This window comes from Rana temporaria, chromosome 1 (assembly GCF_905171775.1).
Source record: "Rana temporaria chromosome 1, aRanTem1.1, whole genome shotgun sequence".
Classification (NCBI taxonomy): Eukaryota; Metazoa; Chordata; class Amphibia; order Anura; family Ranidae; genus Rana; species Rana temporaria.
The window spans coordinates 342,922,805-342,942,711 of record NC_053489.1 but is presented as its reverse complement, the minus strand read 5'-3'; the positions used below and the strand labels follow the sequence as shown (position 1 = coordinate 342,942,711).

Sequence of the window (19,907 nt, the reverse complement as noted above, 5' to 3'; positions counted from 1 at the left end):
AAGGAGAAATATTATAGGTTTTCAAAATTTTAGAACAAAGTATGAAACTGTTTTTGTTTTCTTTCAATTTGTTTTATCTTTTAGGATTCAACGTGTGAGAGCGCTGCAAGCTGTAAATTGGTGTGGGCAGGAAGGGGGTTTAGGTAGGTGGCCACTGGCCAGTAAGGAAGTGGCTGAAAGGTGCGGCCCCCTGGTGATCTTGGATGGCTTTTATGCTGTCAGGTAGTACGGCACGTTAAGGATTGCCTACCCCCGCCCTAGAGAATACAAAGGCTGAACTGGAAGGACCTGTGTGTCTTTTCGGAAGCTAATCAGCTAGCTGTCTGTACATATCTAACCAATGAATACATTATAATTGGGAGTGATAAATGTGTGCTGGGCATGAAGTCATGGAGAAGAAGGCGCGGCGCCGGCCAGTTGTATTGGGATTTGCATAGTGGGCGGGGCCGTGTCCACCTCCGTTAAGAATGGAATGCAATTGGCAATAAAAGAAACGCTACATTTCATCGGGTCCAGCGGCTGGGTGCATCAGGGCTCCGGGCACAGCACAAGCAGGGATCGGCACAGCCTGGCACACATCCGGCCGATCGGGATGGAGAACAATCACTATCATCGCACTGTGAACAGCTCGGTACGAGGTCCTCATGTAAGTCAGATGTCGCTTTCCTTTTTGTCAGCACAGGCCTGGGGACATTGATGTAGAGAGGGGAGGATGTACGTGACTACAGCAGATGTCATCATGCCACGTCCGTGTAATAGAACACAGGAAAGACTCCCATGTTCTCCCATTATACACTGCCAATGGGGGAACTCGGACACATCATTCCCCTTCTACAATACTCAATTGTACAACAAAAAAAGCAGCTGTGCGTGGCAGCCAATCAGCTTCCTGCTTTCATTTTCAAGGATAACTGAACAAGCTGAAGGTAGAAGCTGATTGGTTGCCATGCACAGCTGCTCCAGTTCTTCCCAACAGTGATCTTATTATACAGGATTTATATAGCGCCAACAGTTTGTGCAGCGCTTTACAACAGTAGGACGTACAGTTACAGTACAATTCAATACAGGAGGAATCAGAGGGCCCTGCTCGTTGGCGCTATATAAATCTTGTATGCAGTGGCGTCACTAGGGTTGGTGTCACCCCCCCCCCTCTGTCTAGGCTGCCCAGCACCAAGCAGGCAGTGCACGGGCACGGGGCGCACCCCAAACCAACCCCTGTAAATGATAGTATAGGGCAGTATAGTGGCAGGTTAGGGTAGTATAGAGTGGTATAGTGGCAGGTTGGTGTAGTGGGGTGGTATAGGACAGGTTAAGGTGGTATAGGGCATGTTGGGGTGATATAGGGTAGTTTGGGGTGGTATAGGGCAAGTTAGGGTTGCATAGGGCAGGTTGGGGTGGTATAGTGCAAGTTAGGGTGGCATAGGGCAAGTTGGGATGGCATGGGAAAGGTTGGGGTGGTACAGGGCAAGTTAGGGTGGCATTGGGCAAGTTGGGGTGGTATAGGGCAATTTATGGTGGCATAGGGCAGATTGGGGTTGTACAGGGCAAGTTGGGGTGGCATGGGGAAGTTTGGGGTGGTACAGGGCAGGCTGGGGTGGTACAGGGCAGGCTGGGTGGTACAAGGCTGTTTGGGGGGGGTACAGGGCAGGCTTGGTGATACAGGGCAGGCTGGGGTGGTACAGGGCAGGCTGGGGTGGCACAGAGCAGGCTGGGGTGGTACAGGGCAGGCTGGGATTGCACAGGGCAGGCTGGGCATGTCAGCTAAAAAAAAAACGGGATGGTGTCACCCCTCTAGCGGGTGTCACCCGGTGCGGACCGCACCCCCCTAGCAACGCCTCTGCTTGTATGATAAGCTCTAACCGTTTACACAGTGCTTTACAATATACAGGGGGGGGGCAGTACAATTGCAATACAGTTCAATGCAGAAGGAATAGGAGGACCCTGCTCATGGAGCTTACAATCTAAATGGAAAGATCTAGAAAAAAATCTCTGTTATTAGTCATGCGTTTAGGTGAAAAAAATGATTTAGATTTGAAACCTGAATGACCGTTTAGCCCTCGTTCGCTTTGAGTTCATGCGACTTAATCTGAAATCGCACCATTTCAAAGCTGCTTGTCAGTGCGACTTAGAAGACATCTGTGCAGTTTCATGCACAGATGTCTGTTCAAGTCACACCCCGAAATCATCAAAAATAGTGCAGGAACTCCTTTTTCAAATCAGTGCGGCACCGCAAAGTCGGCATCGCCAATAGGCTGCGACTTGACATGCGATTTGACCTGTCATGTAAACGGGAGGGCTTAAAGCAGTAGTAAATCGCTGGAAAAAAAAAAAAACATGCAGGGCAATAACATAATGTGCTAGTATTATGAAATACTTACCTTAGAACGAGGCCCCGCAGCGCACCCAGTCACCCCCGACCATTTTCCCTCTGCGTTTTCTTCTGGGTTCACGGGCTCCGGTGCTGTGAGTGGCCGAATCCGCGATGACGTCTCTCCCGCACATCCATGCGGAAGTCTGTTCCGGCAAGGCGCTCTGAATTTCCTGCGCGATCTGCCGGACCTGCAGAGCGCATGCGCCACTGACATCAGCAGCGGCATGCAGGGCGAATATCTCCTAAACTGTACAAGTTTAGGAGATATTCATTTTACCTACAGGTAAGCCTTATTATAGGTAAAAATCGCCAAACCGCTTTAAGTGATTCTAATTCCCTGTTTACACTTGTCATGCAATTTGACAGCTCAAGTCGCATGAAAGGTCACACCCTATTGTTGGCAATGGATCTGTTCAAATCGGTGCAAAGCCAACTTTGCGGTGCCGCACCAATTTGAAAAAGTCGTTTCTGGTGATTTTTCAGGTGCAGCTTGCATAGACATATGGGCATGAAGTCGCACAGATGTCGGCCTGGTCGCACGTGAAGTCACATTTACATGCACCTTTGAAATTGCGTGATTTCAAGTGTAGGTTCACGATTTCGAAGCCGCATTCAGTGTGAACATAAACAAAAGGTACTTTTTTATAATAAAAACATTATACTTCCCTGCTTCGCTGCACAAGAGTTATCCACCCTGGTCCTCCTCTTCTTGGAGGCAGCTTCCTTGGCTGAAAACAATAGGACAGTTTAGTTCCACTTTAACAGTTCAAAAAAAACAGTTCCATTCCAGCAGGTGTCAGGAATGTAACTATCACATTGGTTGTGCTCTCAAGTACAATCTTTTAATGGCTGGTGTCATAACTGATCACATGGCAGTTACAAATGAAACAAGAGACCAAGATGGCAGCTTCCTTTGGTCAAAATTATTGGAGGGTTTAGTTCCAAATTGAAGTGACACTGAACGGATATCCTTGTTCTTCAAAAATAGGCTACGCAAGTCTACTACTTAAAGGGGTTGTAAAGGTTTGTTTTTTATTTTCTAAATAGGTTTCTTTAAGCTAGTGCATTGTTGGTTCACTTACCTTTTCCTTCGATTTCCCTTCTAAATGTTTTTTTTCTTTGTCTGAATTTCTCACTTCCTGTTCCTCCTCAGTAAGCTGTTCTGGCTGACTAACCCCCATGAATGAAGGGGGCAAGCTTACTGAGGAGGAACAGGAAGTGAGAAATTCCGACAAAGAAAAAAAACATTTAGAAGGGAAATCAAATTCTTCTACATATTCTTGGTAGAAAAAAAAATGCAATAAGCGTGTATTGGTTTGCGCAAAAGTTATAGCGTCTACAAAATAGGAGATTTATGGCATTTTTTTTTCTTTTTACTAGTAATGACGGTGATCTGCGATTTTTAGCGGGACTGCGACAATACGGCAGACAGATCGGACACTTTTGACACTTTTTAGGACCATTGACAATCTATATAGCGAACAGTGCTATACAAATGCTCTAATTACTGTGTAAATGTCACTGGAAAGGACGGTGTGAACACTAGGGGGTGATTAAGGGGTTAAATGTGTTCCCTGTTTGTGTTTCTAACTGTGGGGGAATGGGACTGACTGGAGGAGGAGACAGATCGCTGTTCCTAATCACTAGGAACGTCAGATCTCTCTCCCTCTCTCCTCCCCTGTTAGAACGGGGATCTGTGTTTGTGTACATTGACAGATCCCCATTCTGGCTCTCTTTTAGAGGGACCCTGGAGCACCTCTTTAACAATGTGTGTGTGTGTGTATATGTATATATACATATATACACACACAACTGCTCCAGATTCTGTCTACTCCAGTTTTAGTAAATCTCCCCTCCATCATGTGTCATAAACCTTTGTTAAACATCCCGGGGCAGATTCACATACATTTAGATAGGCGCAGCGTATCAGAGATACGCTACACTGCTGTAACTTACTTTTTCATTCTTTGAATCCACAAAGAATTTGCGCCGTAAGTTACGGCAGCGTAGTGTATCTCTCGGCGCATAATTCAAATGGGCGGGTAGGGGGCGTGATTCATTTAAATGAAGCGCGTCCCCGCGCCGATTGAACTGCGCATGCTCCTTTCAAAATTTCCCGCCGTGCTTTGCGCGAAATGACGTTGCAACAACGTCATTTTTTGAACTTAGACGTGACTTACGTCCATCCCTATTCACGGACGACTTACGCAAAAAATTAAAAAAATTCAAATTTCGACGCGGGAACGACGGCCATACTTAACATGGCAAGTCTATCTATACGCCGCAAAATAGCAGCTTTATCTATACGCCGGAAAAAGCCGACTAGAGACGACGTAAAAGAATGCGACGGCCGCGTGTACGTTCGTGGATCGTCGGAAAAAGCTAATTTGCATACCCGACACGGAAAACTACGCAAACTCCACCCAGCGGACGCCAAAGTATTGCATCTAGGATCCGAAGGCGTACGAAGCCGTACGCCTGTCGGATCGAACCCAGATGCCGTCATATCTTGGTTTGAGGATTCAAACTAAAGATAAGACGCGGGTAATTTGAAAGTACGCCGGCGTATCAGTAGATACGCCGGCGTACTCTCTCTCTGAATCTGGCCCCCCATGTTGTATCTTAGCACTACTGATCACCTGCGGCCTCTTTGCTACCACGTCTTGTCTCCAAGCACTCCAATGAGGCTTGGTCCTTTTACACGGTGTCATCAGTTCTGTCACAAAAACAGATTAAGAAAACTGAATGTTTTTACATCAATTTATATATATTTTCAGTTCAGGTTAGTTTTTCATATGTCCATTTTTTAGTTGTTGAAGAAACTAGTGACCGCAGGACAACGTATAAACAAAAAAAAGTTTCTTGCCTAAGGGCTCATTTACACCACAATCTCTGTGTTCACTGTTCATTTCTGCATGGGTTTTCCGTGTTTTTTTTTTTAAAACTTTTTTTTTTCATTTTCTTTTCTGTACTAAGTTTCATGTTCACATGGTTACACATGCTCATGCACATTTGCGGTGCATTCTGGTGCAGAGAAATACAGCATAAACGCACATGAATGCACTGCAGTGGTGTAACCTAGGCTCTTTGGAATACATTTATTCTTTCTGCACATACATTGGTACTGCCTTTTTGTTGCATTTTAAAACACACCTGACTGCATCTGGTGTAAATGAGCCCTAAAAAAGTACATAATGTAAATGAACAACATCCATTTATGTCCACAAAAACAGAAAAAGAAAGGAACCCCCAAAAAAGGCTTGGATGTAAGCAAATGCCAACATATGTACAGTACAGCCCTTTAGGCTAGGTTCATATATGTGCGGGTGGTTGCCGCTACGGGACTGCACCTATTCTTGTACCCGCAAAGAAAAACGTGCTGCCACTCAGGAGATGCATGGGGGTACCATTAATCCTAGGGACACCCCCATGCATTGTAAACTGCACTGCACTTTGTGCATTTTTAGTGGATACAGCCCTGTGTTCATGCAAACGAAACCCCAAATGAAGGTCGCAGAATGCAGTGCGTTTGGCTGAACTGGATCACATGAGTATGAACACCCATGCGATCCGATTCCAGTGCGGTAAGAAAGAAAAAAAGTACATTTTTTACCCCCTTTTCATTAGGATGTGGTGTGATTTGAGCCATACAAAATGATGGGCTCAAATCACACCGCACTGAATCGCATGTAATTTGCACTGGAATGAGGTGCGATTCCTATGCAAATCACGTGCGATGTGACAGTGTGAACTGGGGCTAACACATTAAAGCAGGGGTGCTCAACCTGTGGCCCGCGGAGCCCGCTAATGTGGCCCTCAACCGCAAACCAGGGTAGCGCATTCTTATTCTCAGGGATGGTGGGTCGGCAAGCCCAGATTGCGATCAGCAGGTTGCAAACCCGCTATCTTAGAGCATCAGCGAGCTGGTGCTGGAAGCAGTCGACCGAAGAGGGAGCCAATGTTTCCTCTGTAGCGCCGGCTCCTGTCCCAGGCAGAGTGATAGCAAGTGCACTTTACCTGGGACCTTTCCGTCCAGCCTGGAGAGCCAGCAGAATCTGGAAGACGAAAAGGGCAGTGTATTAAACATCACTGGGGGGCAGATCCTCAAAGAAATTACGCCGGCGTATCACTTGATACGCCGCGTAATTTCAAATTACCCGCGTCGTATCTTTAGTTTGAATCCTCAAACCAAGATACGACGGCTTCTGGGTTAGATCCGACAGGTGTACGTCTTCGTACGCCTTCGGATCAAAGATGCAATACTTCGGTGTCCGCTGGGTGGCGTTCACGTCGTTTTCCGCATCGGGTATGCAAATGAGCTATTTCCGTCGATCCCCGAACGTACGAGTGGCCGGTGCATTTTTTTTACGGCGTCTGTAGTCGGCTTTTTCCGGCGTATAGTTAAAGCTGGTATTTCGTCGCGTATAGTTAGATTTGCCATGTTAAGTATGGCCGTCGTTCCCGCGTCGAAATTTGAATTTTTTCTTTTTTTTGCGTAAGTCGTCCGTGAATCGGGATGGACGTAAGTCACGTCTAAGTTTAAAAAATGACGTCCTTGCGACGTCATTTCGCGCAATGCACGGCGGGAAATTTAGAAACGGAGCATGCGCAGTTCATTCGGCGCGGGGACGCGCTTCATTTAAATGAAACACGCCCCCTAATCGCCGATTTGAATTCCGCCGCCAGAGATACACTACGTCGCCGTAACTTACGGCGCAAATTCTTCCAGGATTCGAACCAGCCAAAAGTAAGTTACAGCGGCGTATTGTATCTCTGATACGCTGCGCCGATGTATTTCTATGTGAATTTACCCCATACACTGCACCTTTGCATTGGGCTTATTAGCACTTCTAAAAAAGGATTAGTAGCCCCCGTTCACATCGATGCGATTTGCTATATCAAATCACAGCCGATTGCCGGCAATGGCACCGCCCCAATCAGTGCGACACCGACCTTGCGGGGGCAACTTCAATAGACATCAGTGCATGAACCCACATAGATGTCTTTCAAGTCGCCCCTGAAGTCGGACTGAAATGCAGCATTGTGCGAGTTCAGATGAAGTCGCACAATTTCAAAGCTGTGTTTAGTGTGAACAAGGGCCTAGGCTGCTCTGAGCCAAAGACTTCTATTATATCCTGTAGATTTGGTGCACTTTCTGAAAGCACACCAAAACTCTTAAATGCTGGAGTTTTGGCATGCTTTCAGAAAGTGCACCAAATCTACAGGATATAATAGAAGTCTATGGCTGAGTGCGGAGTTTGGTGATGGGTTTGCATATATTTTAATGGATTTACTGCTCCATTTTCATGTCCTGTACTATAATAGGGCACATGTTGCAAATTGTAAAAGGTTGATTTACTTAGCGTCAGATGAATCCAACAAATCAATGATGTTTACATTGGTTCCTAAGAGATGTAGTGCTTTGTTAATTTTTTTTTTTTTTTGGCTGCTGGCATTTTTTTTGTTAGGAGGAAATGAAGGGTGAATTTTTGTATGTATCATAATTAAAGACACAGCCTGTTCAAATTTTTAATTCATGGAAAATGAAATGTTGGTGGAAAAAGGAAGTACTGTACACAGCGTCGTACCCAATTGTTTCCAGCTGACCAACTTTTTGAGGCCTCTTGAACACAAGAAAAAAAAAAATCCATGCTTGTAGCTGTACCTGTATAGTTTTTTGTTTTTTTTTCTGAATCTGAACACTGGTGCATTGTTGTCTATGGGACAATGCACACCGCTGCCTAAAGCGATGTGTTCAGAGCCGTAAAAAAAAAAAAAAGTTTTTTTCTTTATGGTCAAGTCCAGTAATTTAAGCATACATGCGTGTATATGCAAGTAGGATAAATTGCAGCACTGGCAGCTAAATGAGGATGAAGAATTTTATGCATGTTTACTCGTCAGTACATGAGTATTGTGAGGCCTTTATGGACATGACCTGCATTTTTTATGGCCAAGACCTGCGTTTTTTTTTATGGACATGACCTGTGTTTTTTTACCTCAGGATGTTTCTGCCCACCTCTGCCAGAAAGATCCTTGTATAAGGCTCATTTACACTGGCCCTCAGTCCCATATACAGCGCTCCCAAACCACCCCAAAGATGCTGCTTGCAGGACATTGCAAGCGCACGGCCCAGTGTGACATGAGAGGCAGTTTTCAGGCGCTATTTCTAGAGCTAAAACACCTGAAAACTGCCTCAGTGTGAAAGGGGTCTTATGCCTTGTACACATGATCGGAATTTCCGATGAAATAAGTCAGACGGAATTTGGTGTGACTGTATGTATGCAAGACAGCTTGAGCGGAAATTCCGATCGTGTGTATGAGACATTAATGATAATTGAGCTAGCTGGAATTATACTAAATATAGTGCAGAACTCCATTTAAACACTGGTAATATCCTGACATAAAAGTAGCAGGCCTTGAGTATAAAAGAATGAGGTAGCAAGAGATCATAATTCCGAGTTGGAGAGTGGATTTGATAAAGACTTGCCACCAGGAGGAAAAACATTTATTATAGGAGTTGTGGAAAAAATGATGGCCAAGCTTTTCTCTGTATAAAATTATTTTCAAATTCTTTATCTGTTATAGTGGGAGTAGTAGAGGAAGCCCATTTCTTCAAAATAGCCCTATGTGCCACCAACAAGCATATTTTGATCCAATGTGCATTACCATTTTTTCCCCTTTTAGGAGTTGGCATTTGAGATAATGGGCTGTCATAACCGAAGAGCAGGAGATGGGGTCTTTGGGAATACAACATTGTATCACTCCATATATGAAATTGTTCACTTGGTTCCAATAGTTCAAAATGGGTGGGCAGTGCCATAAGCAATGTGCAAATGATGGTCTCCCAAGGCCGCATAGTGGGCAAAGAGCAGCCTGAGGGTTGGACCTATTAGAGAGGAATGGGACGTAAGTCATTTTTTGTTTTAAGAACATACGTTTGATTTTCAATTAGTTAGTGTCAAAATGATGTTAGTTTTCAACCGCCACTTTCCTGTATGACTCTGTATATTACATCTGTCATGCAAATATAGGAAATACTCTAATATACCATACCACGAAACTGCTGTTTTCCTGGAAAATTCACTGGTTCCCTAAGTGCCTCAGTCAGTAACATCTGGTGTCTGCTCAAATCATCTTCTTCAATGTAAGCAGAACATGTGCATGGTAGTTAATATTCATACGTTTAGGCAACTCAAAGAATCTTGTAAAAAAGAATATCCTACTGCTAACATTGGGCCTGTTTTACTTAAAGTGGAGTTCTACCCAAAAATGGAACTTCCACTTTTTGAAATCTCTCACCGCCGTGATCACAGTGACCTACACCACTTCCTGCGCCGACACTGTCCTCCCCCGCTGTCTTCTGGGAGACAAACCGGTCCCAGAATACAGCAGGGACCAACGAGGATGCGCGGCGCGACTCGTGCATGTGCAGTAGGGAACCAGGAAGTGAAGCCGCAAGGTGATTCCCTCACGAGGAATAGCGGCGGGGGCAGCCGACAGCCGAGCGACTGCTCGGCTTCGGCTGCCGACATTGCGGGCGTCCTGGACAGGTAAGTATTCATATATTAAAAGCTGGCTTTTAATACTGGTATATTTATATTTTTTTTAGGCAGACCTCCGCTTTAAAGTACAACTATGGCAAAACTTGGATAGAGCACATGAGGGTTATAACCTCTTTCAGATTTTTGTTCGCAATCTGTGTACCATTGCTGGGATTTCCCTCCACTTTCTGCCCCATAGCCAAACAGGAAATTAAGGGAATTTCTTTGGGAACCCAAAGGTCACCTGAACTAGTGTCCCCGTTGGAAGATTTACCCTCTATTATTTTTCTGGACACAACCCACAGTTTTTGGGATTTTCTTTTACTTTCAAAACCAAGCGATCAAAGACTACTGATTGCTCACGTCTTGGGTCTGCTCTGAGCAGAGAGCATTGACTGTCAGTCATCGGCTCTATACTCTGCCCCTCCAGCGCTCACTGGAGCATTGGGCTGGTGAAGGGGCAGAAGTGGCTGCCTCAGACTCTCAGCAGCGCATTGAGAGGCAGAACTAAGAACACTCCTGTGACCCACAGGAGAAATATGGCCAAAAGAGCTTTAGCCATACTTCTCCTTTAAAGGGGTTGTAAAGCTTTGTGTTTTTTCACCTTAATGCATCCTATACATTAAGGTGAAAAAACGCTTTGCTTTCCCGGGCCCCCTCACTTTACTTACCTAAGCCACAAAACTCTGTGGGCTCGTGCCCGTAATGGTTTTCCCCTGCTAGAGGCGGCTCGTAATTGGAGATTGATAGCAGCGCAGCCATAGGCTCGCGCTGCTGTCAATAACATCCAATGACGCGGCCCGCCGGGGGGCAGGGCCGAGGGATACAGTCGGCGGCTATAGCCGCCGGCTGTATCATGGGAGCGCGCCCGCAAACTAACCCCCTTGGGAGAGAGTTTCCCATGAAGGGGGTTAGCACTTGTGGGGAGGAGCTGAGACAGCCACGAGATACCCCAGAAGACCAGGATCTGGGCTACTCTGTGCAAAACGAACTGCACAGTGGAGGTAAGTATAACATGTTTGTTATTGAAAAAAAAAAAAAAAACGAAACCATACAACCCCTTTAAGTTTGTATGGGTATGGGTATGTTGGGCAGTTTTTCCTTATTTTTTTTGGTGCTGAAAGCTAATTTACCAGCACAGATTGTGTGCACAATTGATAAATCACCACCAGGGCTCTTCCTAGAGCAGGCCGTCCAGCCAAACTGAGTAATTGGGGGTGAAGGGCCTTAGTCAGGGAGGTGACCAAGAATCAGATAGTCACTGACAGAGCTCCAGCATTTCTCTGTGGAGAGAGGAGACCCTTCCAGAAGAACAACCATCTGTGCAGCACTCCACCAATCATCAGGCCTGTATGGCAGAGTGGCCAGACGGAAGCCACTCCTCAGTAAAAGGTACCTGACAGCCTGCCTGGAGTTTGCCAAAAGGCACCTGAAGTACTCTCAGACCATGAGAAACAAAATTCTTTGGTTTGATGAAACAAAGATTGAACTCTTGGGTCTGAATGGCAAACGTCACGTCTGGAGGATACCAGGCACCCAGAGGCGTTGCTAGGGGGGTGCGGTCCGCCCCGGGTGACACCCGCTAGAGGGGTGACACCATCCCGCGTTTTTTTTTTTTAGCTGACATGCCCTGTGCAATCCCAGCCTGCCCTGTACCACCCCAGCCTGCCCTGTACCACCCCAGCCTGCCCTGTATCACCCAGCCTGCCCTGTACCACCCCAGCCTGCCCTGTACCACCCCAAACAGCCCTATACCCCCCCAGCCTGCCCTGTACCCCCCAGCCTGCCCTGTGCCACCCCAACTTGCCCTGTGCCACCCCAACTTGCCCTATGCCACCCTAACTTGCACTATACAATCCTAACTTGCCCTGTACCACCCTAACTTGCCCTATACCACCCCAACCTGCCCTATGCAACCCTAACTTGCCCTATACCACCCCAAACTACCCTATATCACCCCAACATGCCCTATACCACCTTAACCTGTCCTATACCACTCTATACTACCCTAACCTGCCACTATACTGCCCTATACTATCATTTACAGGGGCTGGTTTGGGGTGCGCCCCGTGCGCTGCCTGCTTGGTGCTGGGCAGCCTAGACAGAGGGAGGGTGACACCATGTTTTACCGCACCGGGTGACACCAACCCTAGTGACGTCACTGCAGGCACCACTCATCACCTGGCCAATACCATCCCTACAGTGAAGCATGGTGGTGGCAGCATCATGTTGTGGGAATGTTTTTCAGCTGCAGGAACTGGGAGACTAGTCGGGATCGAGGGAAAGATGAATGCAGCAATGTACAGAGACAGCCTTGATGAAAACCTGCTCCAGAGCACTCTGGATCTCAGACTGGATTTGCAGATAGACAAAATCCTGCACACGCGCTTTTGACAAAAAAATCACACGCTCGTACGACAATAGAATCATGTGTACGAGGCTTTAGAATGGGAGTGGGAGAAGGTTTAGCCTTAGAATTGTGCCTGAAATCGCACTTTCAGGCACATTCTTTAAACTGCCAACTCAATACCATACCATACAATTATCCACATTACACTTGCACTTACTGACAGTTTATTAGACTAATTGCAGCAAGTTATTTAAATGGCCCAACACTAAAAAGATTTTCATCTTCAGCATCACGTATATACACTTTATCGTCATTTTGGATTACCTATCTGGCTCCAATTCCTTTTAAGCTACTATACTGCTAATTGCTCACTTCCTTTTTTATTCTAATGCAGAAATAAACTATAGTGTATGGAAACCGCCAGCCTCATCCCTGTGTCAGCTTCATGACCTTCTAACTGATTAACATAAAACCCCCTCATTAAGATAATGAGGATGTCTACTTATGTATGCCAAAATGTATCTTTTGCCATTATATTGGTGAAATACTTGGAATTTTAGTGTTTGTTCCAATGATTGTGCTACGTGTCATATGAGTATTCTAAATGTTATGTGGCTGTTTAAGAAGATTGCATGGCTTGGATTTTCCTAGTACTCTTGTATCCAAGATTGATTTTGTAGAGCAAAAAGTATGGCAAGAGTCACAATGTTCTAGTAAGAAGCTTTATTGTGGTACAATAGGACAGCACCTCATTGCCCTTTATAAATGAACTTCTCATAGCTCCCAACTGTCCCTGGTTTGGAACAAAGTCCCTCTGTCCCTCTTTCATCCTCATTTGTTCCTCATTTTGGTCTGATCGATATAGTTGTATATAAAATGCACTTTTTAGCTTTCAAAAAGTGTTTCACAGTTTTTAAATTGCTGCATTTATAAATTTCAAAAGTCAGTATAAAGGAATAGTAGTGGGGGGGGGGGGGGGGGAACACTTGTGGGTTTAACCACTTCCATACAGGGCATTTTCACCCCCTTCCTGCCCAGACCAATTTTTAGTTTTCAGCGCTGTTGCACTTTGAATGACAATTGTGCGGTCATGCAACACTATACCCAAATGAAATCTTTGTCCGTCCCCGCCCCCCCCCCCCCCACAAATGGAGCTTTCGTTTGGTGGTATTCGATCATCTCTGCGGTTTTTATTTTTTGCGCTATAAACAAAAGAAGAGCAACAATTAAAAAAAAAACACAATGGGCTTCCGGCGTAGCGTAGTGTAAGCCATTTACACTACGCCGCCACAACTTACTGGAGCAAGTGTCGTATTCTCCAAACACTTGCTCCGTAATTTGCGGCGGCGTAGTGTAAATGGCCCGGCGTATGGCCGCGTAATTTAAAGGGGGCGGCTTGTATTTAAATTAAGCGCGCCCCCGCGCCGATCGAACTGCGAATGCGCCGGCCGTAAAAATAACCCAGTGTGCATGCTCCAGCTCACGACGGAAAACGTCAATGAAGCCGACGTGAGCGTCATTGAGTAAAGTAAAGTCCTATTCGCGAACGACTTAGTAAAACGACGGAAAAAGACGACGCTGACCCGACGCCATACTTAACATGGCATACGGCGGACTGACGTAAGGTTACCACTCATATAGCAGGGGTAACCTTATGCTTACGGAAACTACGTAAACGAGGACGAGGCGGCGCAAAATCGTCCGGGAATCGGCGTATCAGGCTCATTTGCATATACAAATGAGAAATCGTCGTAAACGCCATCTAGTGGCCAGCATGGAATTACATCTTAGATCTGACGATGTAAGTGACTTACGCCAGTCGGATCTGCGCCGTATTTATGCGTAAATGATTAGAAGAATCACTCGCATAGATACCCGGGCTCAGAAACAGAGATACGACGGTGTATCTTAAGATACACCGTCGTATCTCTTTTGAGAATCTGGCCCAATATTTTTTTGCTTTTTGATTTAATAAATATCACAATTAAAAAAAAAAAAAAATGTTTTCCTTAGTTTAGACCGATACGTATTCGTCTACATATTTTTGGTAAAAAAAATCGCAATAAGCGGATATTGATTGGTTTGCACAAAAGTTATAGCGTCTATAAAATAGGGGATAGATTTATGGTATTTTTATTTATTTTAATTTTTTTACTAGTAATGGCGGCGATCTGCGATTTCTTTATTGTGACCGTGACATTGCGGCGGACATATCTTGACACGTTTTTGGGACCATTCATATTTATACCGCGAGTGCTATAAAACCGCACTGATTACTATGTAAATGTGACTGGCAGGGAAGGGGTTAACGCTGAAGGAGTTAATATGTTTCCTGGGGGTGATTCTTACTGTAGGGGGACTCACAAGGGGAGGAGACCGATGTGTGTTCCTTTGTACTGGGAACACACATCGGTCTCCTCACCTCTGACAGGAGGTGGATCTGTGTGTTTACACACACAGATCCACATTCCTGTTGTGATCGCCGGCAATCGCGGGTTCCCCGCGGACACGCGCACCGGGTCACAAGCGGTGCCGCGGGCGCGCGCCCTAGATTGCCGGGAAGAAAAGACGTCATATGACATCCACCCGGAGGGAGGGAGGGAGGGTTCCTGCCGGCGTCATATTATTATGGCCCGGTAAGGAAGAGGTTAAAGAGGTAGTAGACCGCAAGTGGTTCAAAAAATAAAATAATTCCCTGCAAGGCAATGTCATATTGTGCTAGTATGCATCACATATTAGCACATTATAAGAGACTTACCTTATTAGGCTGGGTTCACACTACGGTTTTCCCGTCCGTCAGCCGCATACGATTTCAGTATTGAAAACGTACGGGCCCGGACGGGAAAACGTAGAGATAGACAATGCATTGCAAATCGTATGCACTCGGATGCATCCGGGTGCGTACGATTTGCTGGCAAAACGTTTTTTAAACGTACGCAAAACCGTGTTCAACCACGGTTTTGCGGTCGTTTTTAAAACAGTATGGCAACCGCATACGTTTTCCTTTAACATTAATGTTAATGGAAAACGCACATATGTGCGGTGCCATACGTTCCCGTCCGTTTCAGCCGCATACGTTTTTTCATATAAATCGTATGCGGCTGACGGACGGGAAAACCGTAGTGTGAACCCAGCCTAACGAAGCCCTCCAGCACCACAATGTCACCGCTGAGAGGGCTGACATCTTTCCTCCGTCTTCCTTCCGAGTTTGTGGCCTCCGGCTACATGAGTGGCCGGGGACACGATGACATCACTCCCGCGCAGAGCCGGTGTTCTAACGAGCTGGTTCCTACCATCGATATGGTTCCGAGCCGACGGAAAACTGGTGTAACAGAGTTTAATTCTCCTTTAAGGGGGCGTGGCAGGGTGTGTGTGTCCTATGCCTACATACTTTTGCTAATAGGCATCCCTCATTCCCATCTTAAACAGCTGGGAGTTGTACAATATCCCTATCCCTATAGGTGTACATGTTTTTGTGTCCAGCAGACATATTAACCACTTGACCACCAGGCACGTAAAACCACTTAATAACCAGACCAATTTTCAGCTTTCGGTGCTCTCACAATTTGAATGACAATTACTCAGTCATACAACATTGTACCCAAATGAAATTTTCGTCCTTTTTTTCACACAAATGGAGCTTTCTTTTGGTGATATTTAATCACCGTTGGGTTTTTTATTTTTTGCGCTATAAGAGAAAAAAGACTGAAAATTCTGTAAAAAAAAATTAATTTTTCTTTGTTTCTGTTATAAAATTTAGCAAATTTAGTATTCTTTCTTCATTCTTTTGCATAAATGTGAAAGATGAAGTTACGCCGAGTAAATAGATACCCAACATGTCACCCTTCAAAATTGCACACGCTCGTGGAATGGCGCCAAACTCCCCCCCCCCCTCTCCTCTCACACTGTACCGTTCAGTACAGAGAGGGGAGGGAGGAACCAGCGTCATCACATGACGCCGGTTTGTTTACAAGTGATCGCTCTGTCATTGGACAGAGCGATCACGTGGTAAACCGCCGATATCAGCGGCGATTTACCGTGATGCGGTCCCGGCGGTCATGGACATTCCCGCGTGCGCGCCCCAGAGGGCGCGTGGGAGCGCGATTCTGGGGGGACGTCCATGGACGTCCTCCGAGTTAAGCAACCGCCTTGTAGACGTATATTGTCTATAGGGCAGTGAGTAACTGGTTTGTAAACCCTTGTTTAAAAATAAAATAACAAACAAGTCATACCTACACTGTACAGTTCATTTTGCGTCCACGTTATTGGATTTAATTGGCAGGAGCCAATAGCTGCCCTGCTATCAATCTATCCAATCAAAAGCCGAGAAAAAGAGGAAGAGTGCGTCTCCGCCGAAGGGAACGAATTGGCTCACGTGAGTAAAATGAGGGGGCTGGACAGTGTCAGAAGTTTTTTTTCACCTTAATGTTAAGGGTTCTCCCTCTGTAAGATTTTCCTGTTGACCGCCATTCTCAACCAGGGTTCTAGAAAAACCCTATAATTCCTCCAGAGAGGTTACTGGAGCTGGAGCTGATTGATCTCCCATCTGATGATGTCTGGATGGTTCCAGGCCCAATGCCACTTGGCAGAGTCAGCACCCTGATACCAATAATCTTTGTAAGGGGGGCATTTCTTCCCACTGGTTACCAATATAAGGGGTGTTTTTATCACTGTTCCCTGATTTTACCAGGTGTTCCCTGAGACCAAAAAATTATTTCAAGGGTTCCTTTGGGGTAAAAAGGTTGAGCAAGCCTGCTCTGGGAAAACATTAATGGCCCAATTAGCATAAACGGGGTTCAGAATTAGGAACATCTCAGTATAGAGTATGGTCATTTAGGATTTTGAAAAGTTACACAACAAAAATCTGTTATATACTTAAAGTGGATGTAAACCCACTCTCATCCTTTATAAACTACTGCCATAGTGCTGATCTATAAGGATATAGATGCCTTCTGCATGTATCCTTACCTGAAAAACTGCAGATTCTGTGGGTGGATCTGTTGTCTGGAGCTCAGTGGGTGGTGTCGTGATGTCAGTAGACTCCCCGCCCTACTCTACGCTCCCCTTGTCAACATGCATTTTTTCCTATGTATTCCTTACACTAAATTCTGCTATGATCACTACCATCCAGTCAAAATCCAGAAAAGTAACCACATGACTTCAGAAAAGGAGTGGGAATTGACAAAAATAATGTCTGTCTCCAGGCTAGTGCATGAGATATGTAAATAACCTGTCACTCACAGCAAGGGGGCGGAACGGACTAAGGTTTTTCTCTGTAAGTCCGTTTTGATTCACTGGACAATAAAAGAGGATTGCTCAGAGCTGGATTAACTCTGTGTGGCAAGACCGGGCACAGATGATAGGAAATCTTATACTCTACATTGTGACATAAAAAAAAAAAAAAACGGGTTTACATCCACTTTAAAGTGGAGTTCTGCTTATCTGTCTCCTCCCCCCTCTGGTACAACATTTGGCACCTTTCAGGGGGCATGGAGGAACGGGTACCTATTTTTGACAGGTGCCCCTTCCCCACTTCCGTCCCTTCAGAAGTTTGGTCTCCTTTCTCCGCTGCTGGGCTAATTAGAAAGTGCAGCACGCTTTGCGCATGCACATTAGGGAACTGGCTGTGAAGCCGAAAAGGCTCCACTGCCGGTTTCCCATAACAGGAATGGCAGCGGCAGCAACCAACAGCCAATCCAAAAATTGGCTGGGGTGCCAGCATCGCAGGAACCCTGGACAGACAAGTGTCCTAATATTAAGGCTGGGCTCACACTAGTGCGGAATTTCAGCTCTCTTATCTCTGCAGAGAGATAAGAGAAGTGTTCAGCAGATCCATTGCGTTTTAGCCTCAGATTAGCTGCGAATTTGGAGACCTGGGAGAGGGGAGGGGGAGGGGGGAAATGTATTGAGTTGAATGAGACAAATACTGAAGAGAAATGAACGCATCTGCGAATTCAGCTGCATACCCATAGAAGATAATGGGACTGAATTCGCACCTGAGCCGCACTGCAAGACATAAAAAACGCACAAGGTTTGGCGGCAATGCGCAGTACGAATGCATCGCACATATGTGAACCAGCCTCATTGAAAACAATGTATTTTGAAATGTTCTGCGAATTGGATGCGATTTAAGCCGCACTCAATTCGCATAGGTGTGAACCTGGCCTTAAACTCAGCAGCTACAGTATTTGTAGCTGCTGACGTAAAAAAAATTGAGTGGGGGGCCGGAACACCACCCACTAAAGACAAAAAAAAAAAACACTTGTTCATATGACAACTGTCTAAGAAATAGTGGTGAACAATATGGAAAAAACTGCGCTAGAACCCAAGTGGTGTGAAAAAGCTGCCAGCACGCAAACCAACAAAGTCAAACAGCAAAGAAAAATAAATAGTGCGGCGCTAAACAATCGATAGTAAGTGATAAACAAACTAAAAATCACTAAATCGGTGTCGCAATATCAAATGTGAAAACAAAAATAAATAAATAAAGACAACATTGAAATGCATCAAAATTCAATAATGAAAAGTGTAGGAAGCTGAAGGGCTTCAACAAGTGATATGAAGAGATTCCATATGAAAATAAACTCAATATTAAATTCTTCCCATGAGATGGTACAAAGTATGCGGACAACAAGTTGGCTGCTGAGATTCTCACACATGCATAAGATAAACAAATGAGGTAGAGCCGGTTCACACTGGGGCGACGTGGGATCCGACTTGAAGTCACCTCAAGTCGTCCCAAGTCGCGCTGTAGAGAAAAACAATGCAAGTGAATGGGAGCGGTGTTAATACACACGACTCGAGTCGCTCCGACTTCAAAAGAAGTTCCTGTACTACTTCAATCCGACTTGTAGGCGATTTGTACCCATTGATTTCAATGGAAGTCGTCTCCAAGTCTGATCCAAGTCTTAACTGAAGTGACTTTCCAGGAAGATAACATACATTTCTCAGGCAAACCTCTCCCTCCCCCTCCCTCCCCTAGAGCTGATTGTTGTTTGATTGGCCACTGGAAAGTCTCCTGTCCTGGAGACGACTTCAAGTCGTGTTGTAAATCGCCCCAGATCGCCCTGTGGTTCATGCTCAAGTCGTGTCGGAGTCGCCTCTGAAAGTTGCGCTGGAAGTCGTGTCGCCCTAGTGTGAACCGACTCGTACTCTTACTGGAACTGGTGGACTTATCTGTTGTATAACAGTGGGTCAAACAGGCTTGAGATCTAAAAGATCTGGATCAATGTAGGAGGATTCCCAAAAGTCTGGATCGGTTCTATAGGCGGTGGTCCGGTGTACTAGGATATAGAGTTCACGCTACTTCCACTAGCGGTTACGCCCCAGTTAATGACTGTTTTAGTCTAAAAGCGTCGGGGCCAGCATTACTGCACCCCACATTGCTTTTTTTATTATTCTCATTGTGACCACTTTTTACTTTGTCTTGTATGGCAATTTTATTAAATAAACCATCATGGATTTTGCTTGGGTTCTAGCGCAGTTTTTTCCAAACTGCGAATCTCAGACCATGGGTAGTGATTCTAGTACTAGACATCCTCTGCAAATCTAAAGTGGTAACCTGTAAAGGCTTTTAACCACTTCAATACCAGGCACTTACGCACCTTCCTGCCCAAGCCAATTTTCAGCTTTCCGCGCTGTTGCT

At 45.5% G+C, this 19,907-nt stretch overlaps 1 protein-coding gene across 1 annotated transcript in view; it reads left to right on the top strand.

Moving 5' to 3' along the window:
* Positions 1 to 459: 459 nt before the first annotated feature.
* Positions 460 to 19,907, top strand: part of GNE (glucosamine (UDP-N-acetyl)-2-epimerase/N-acetylmannosamine kinase) — a 59,428-nt gene continuing 39,980 nt past the window's right edge. Inside the window, exon 1 of the mRNA XM_040361849.1 lies at positions 460 to 646. Coding sequence (XP_040217783.1) covers positions 473 to 646 — 174 coding nt within the window. The 5' untranslated portion in view covers positions 460 to 472. The remainder of the gene's footprint in view (positions 647 to 19,907) is intronic.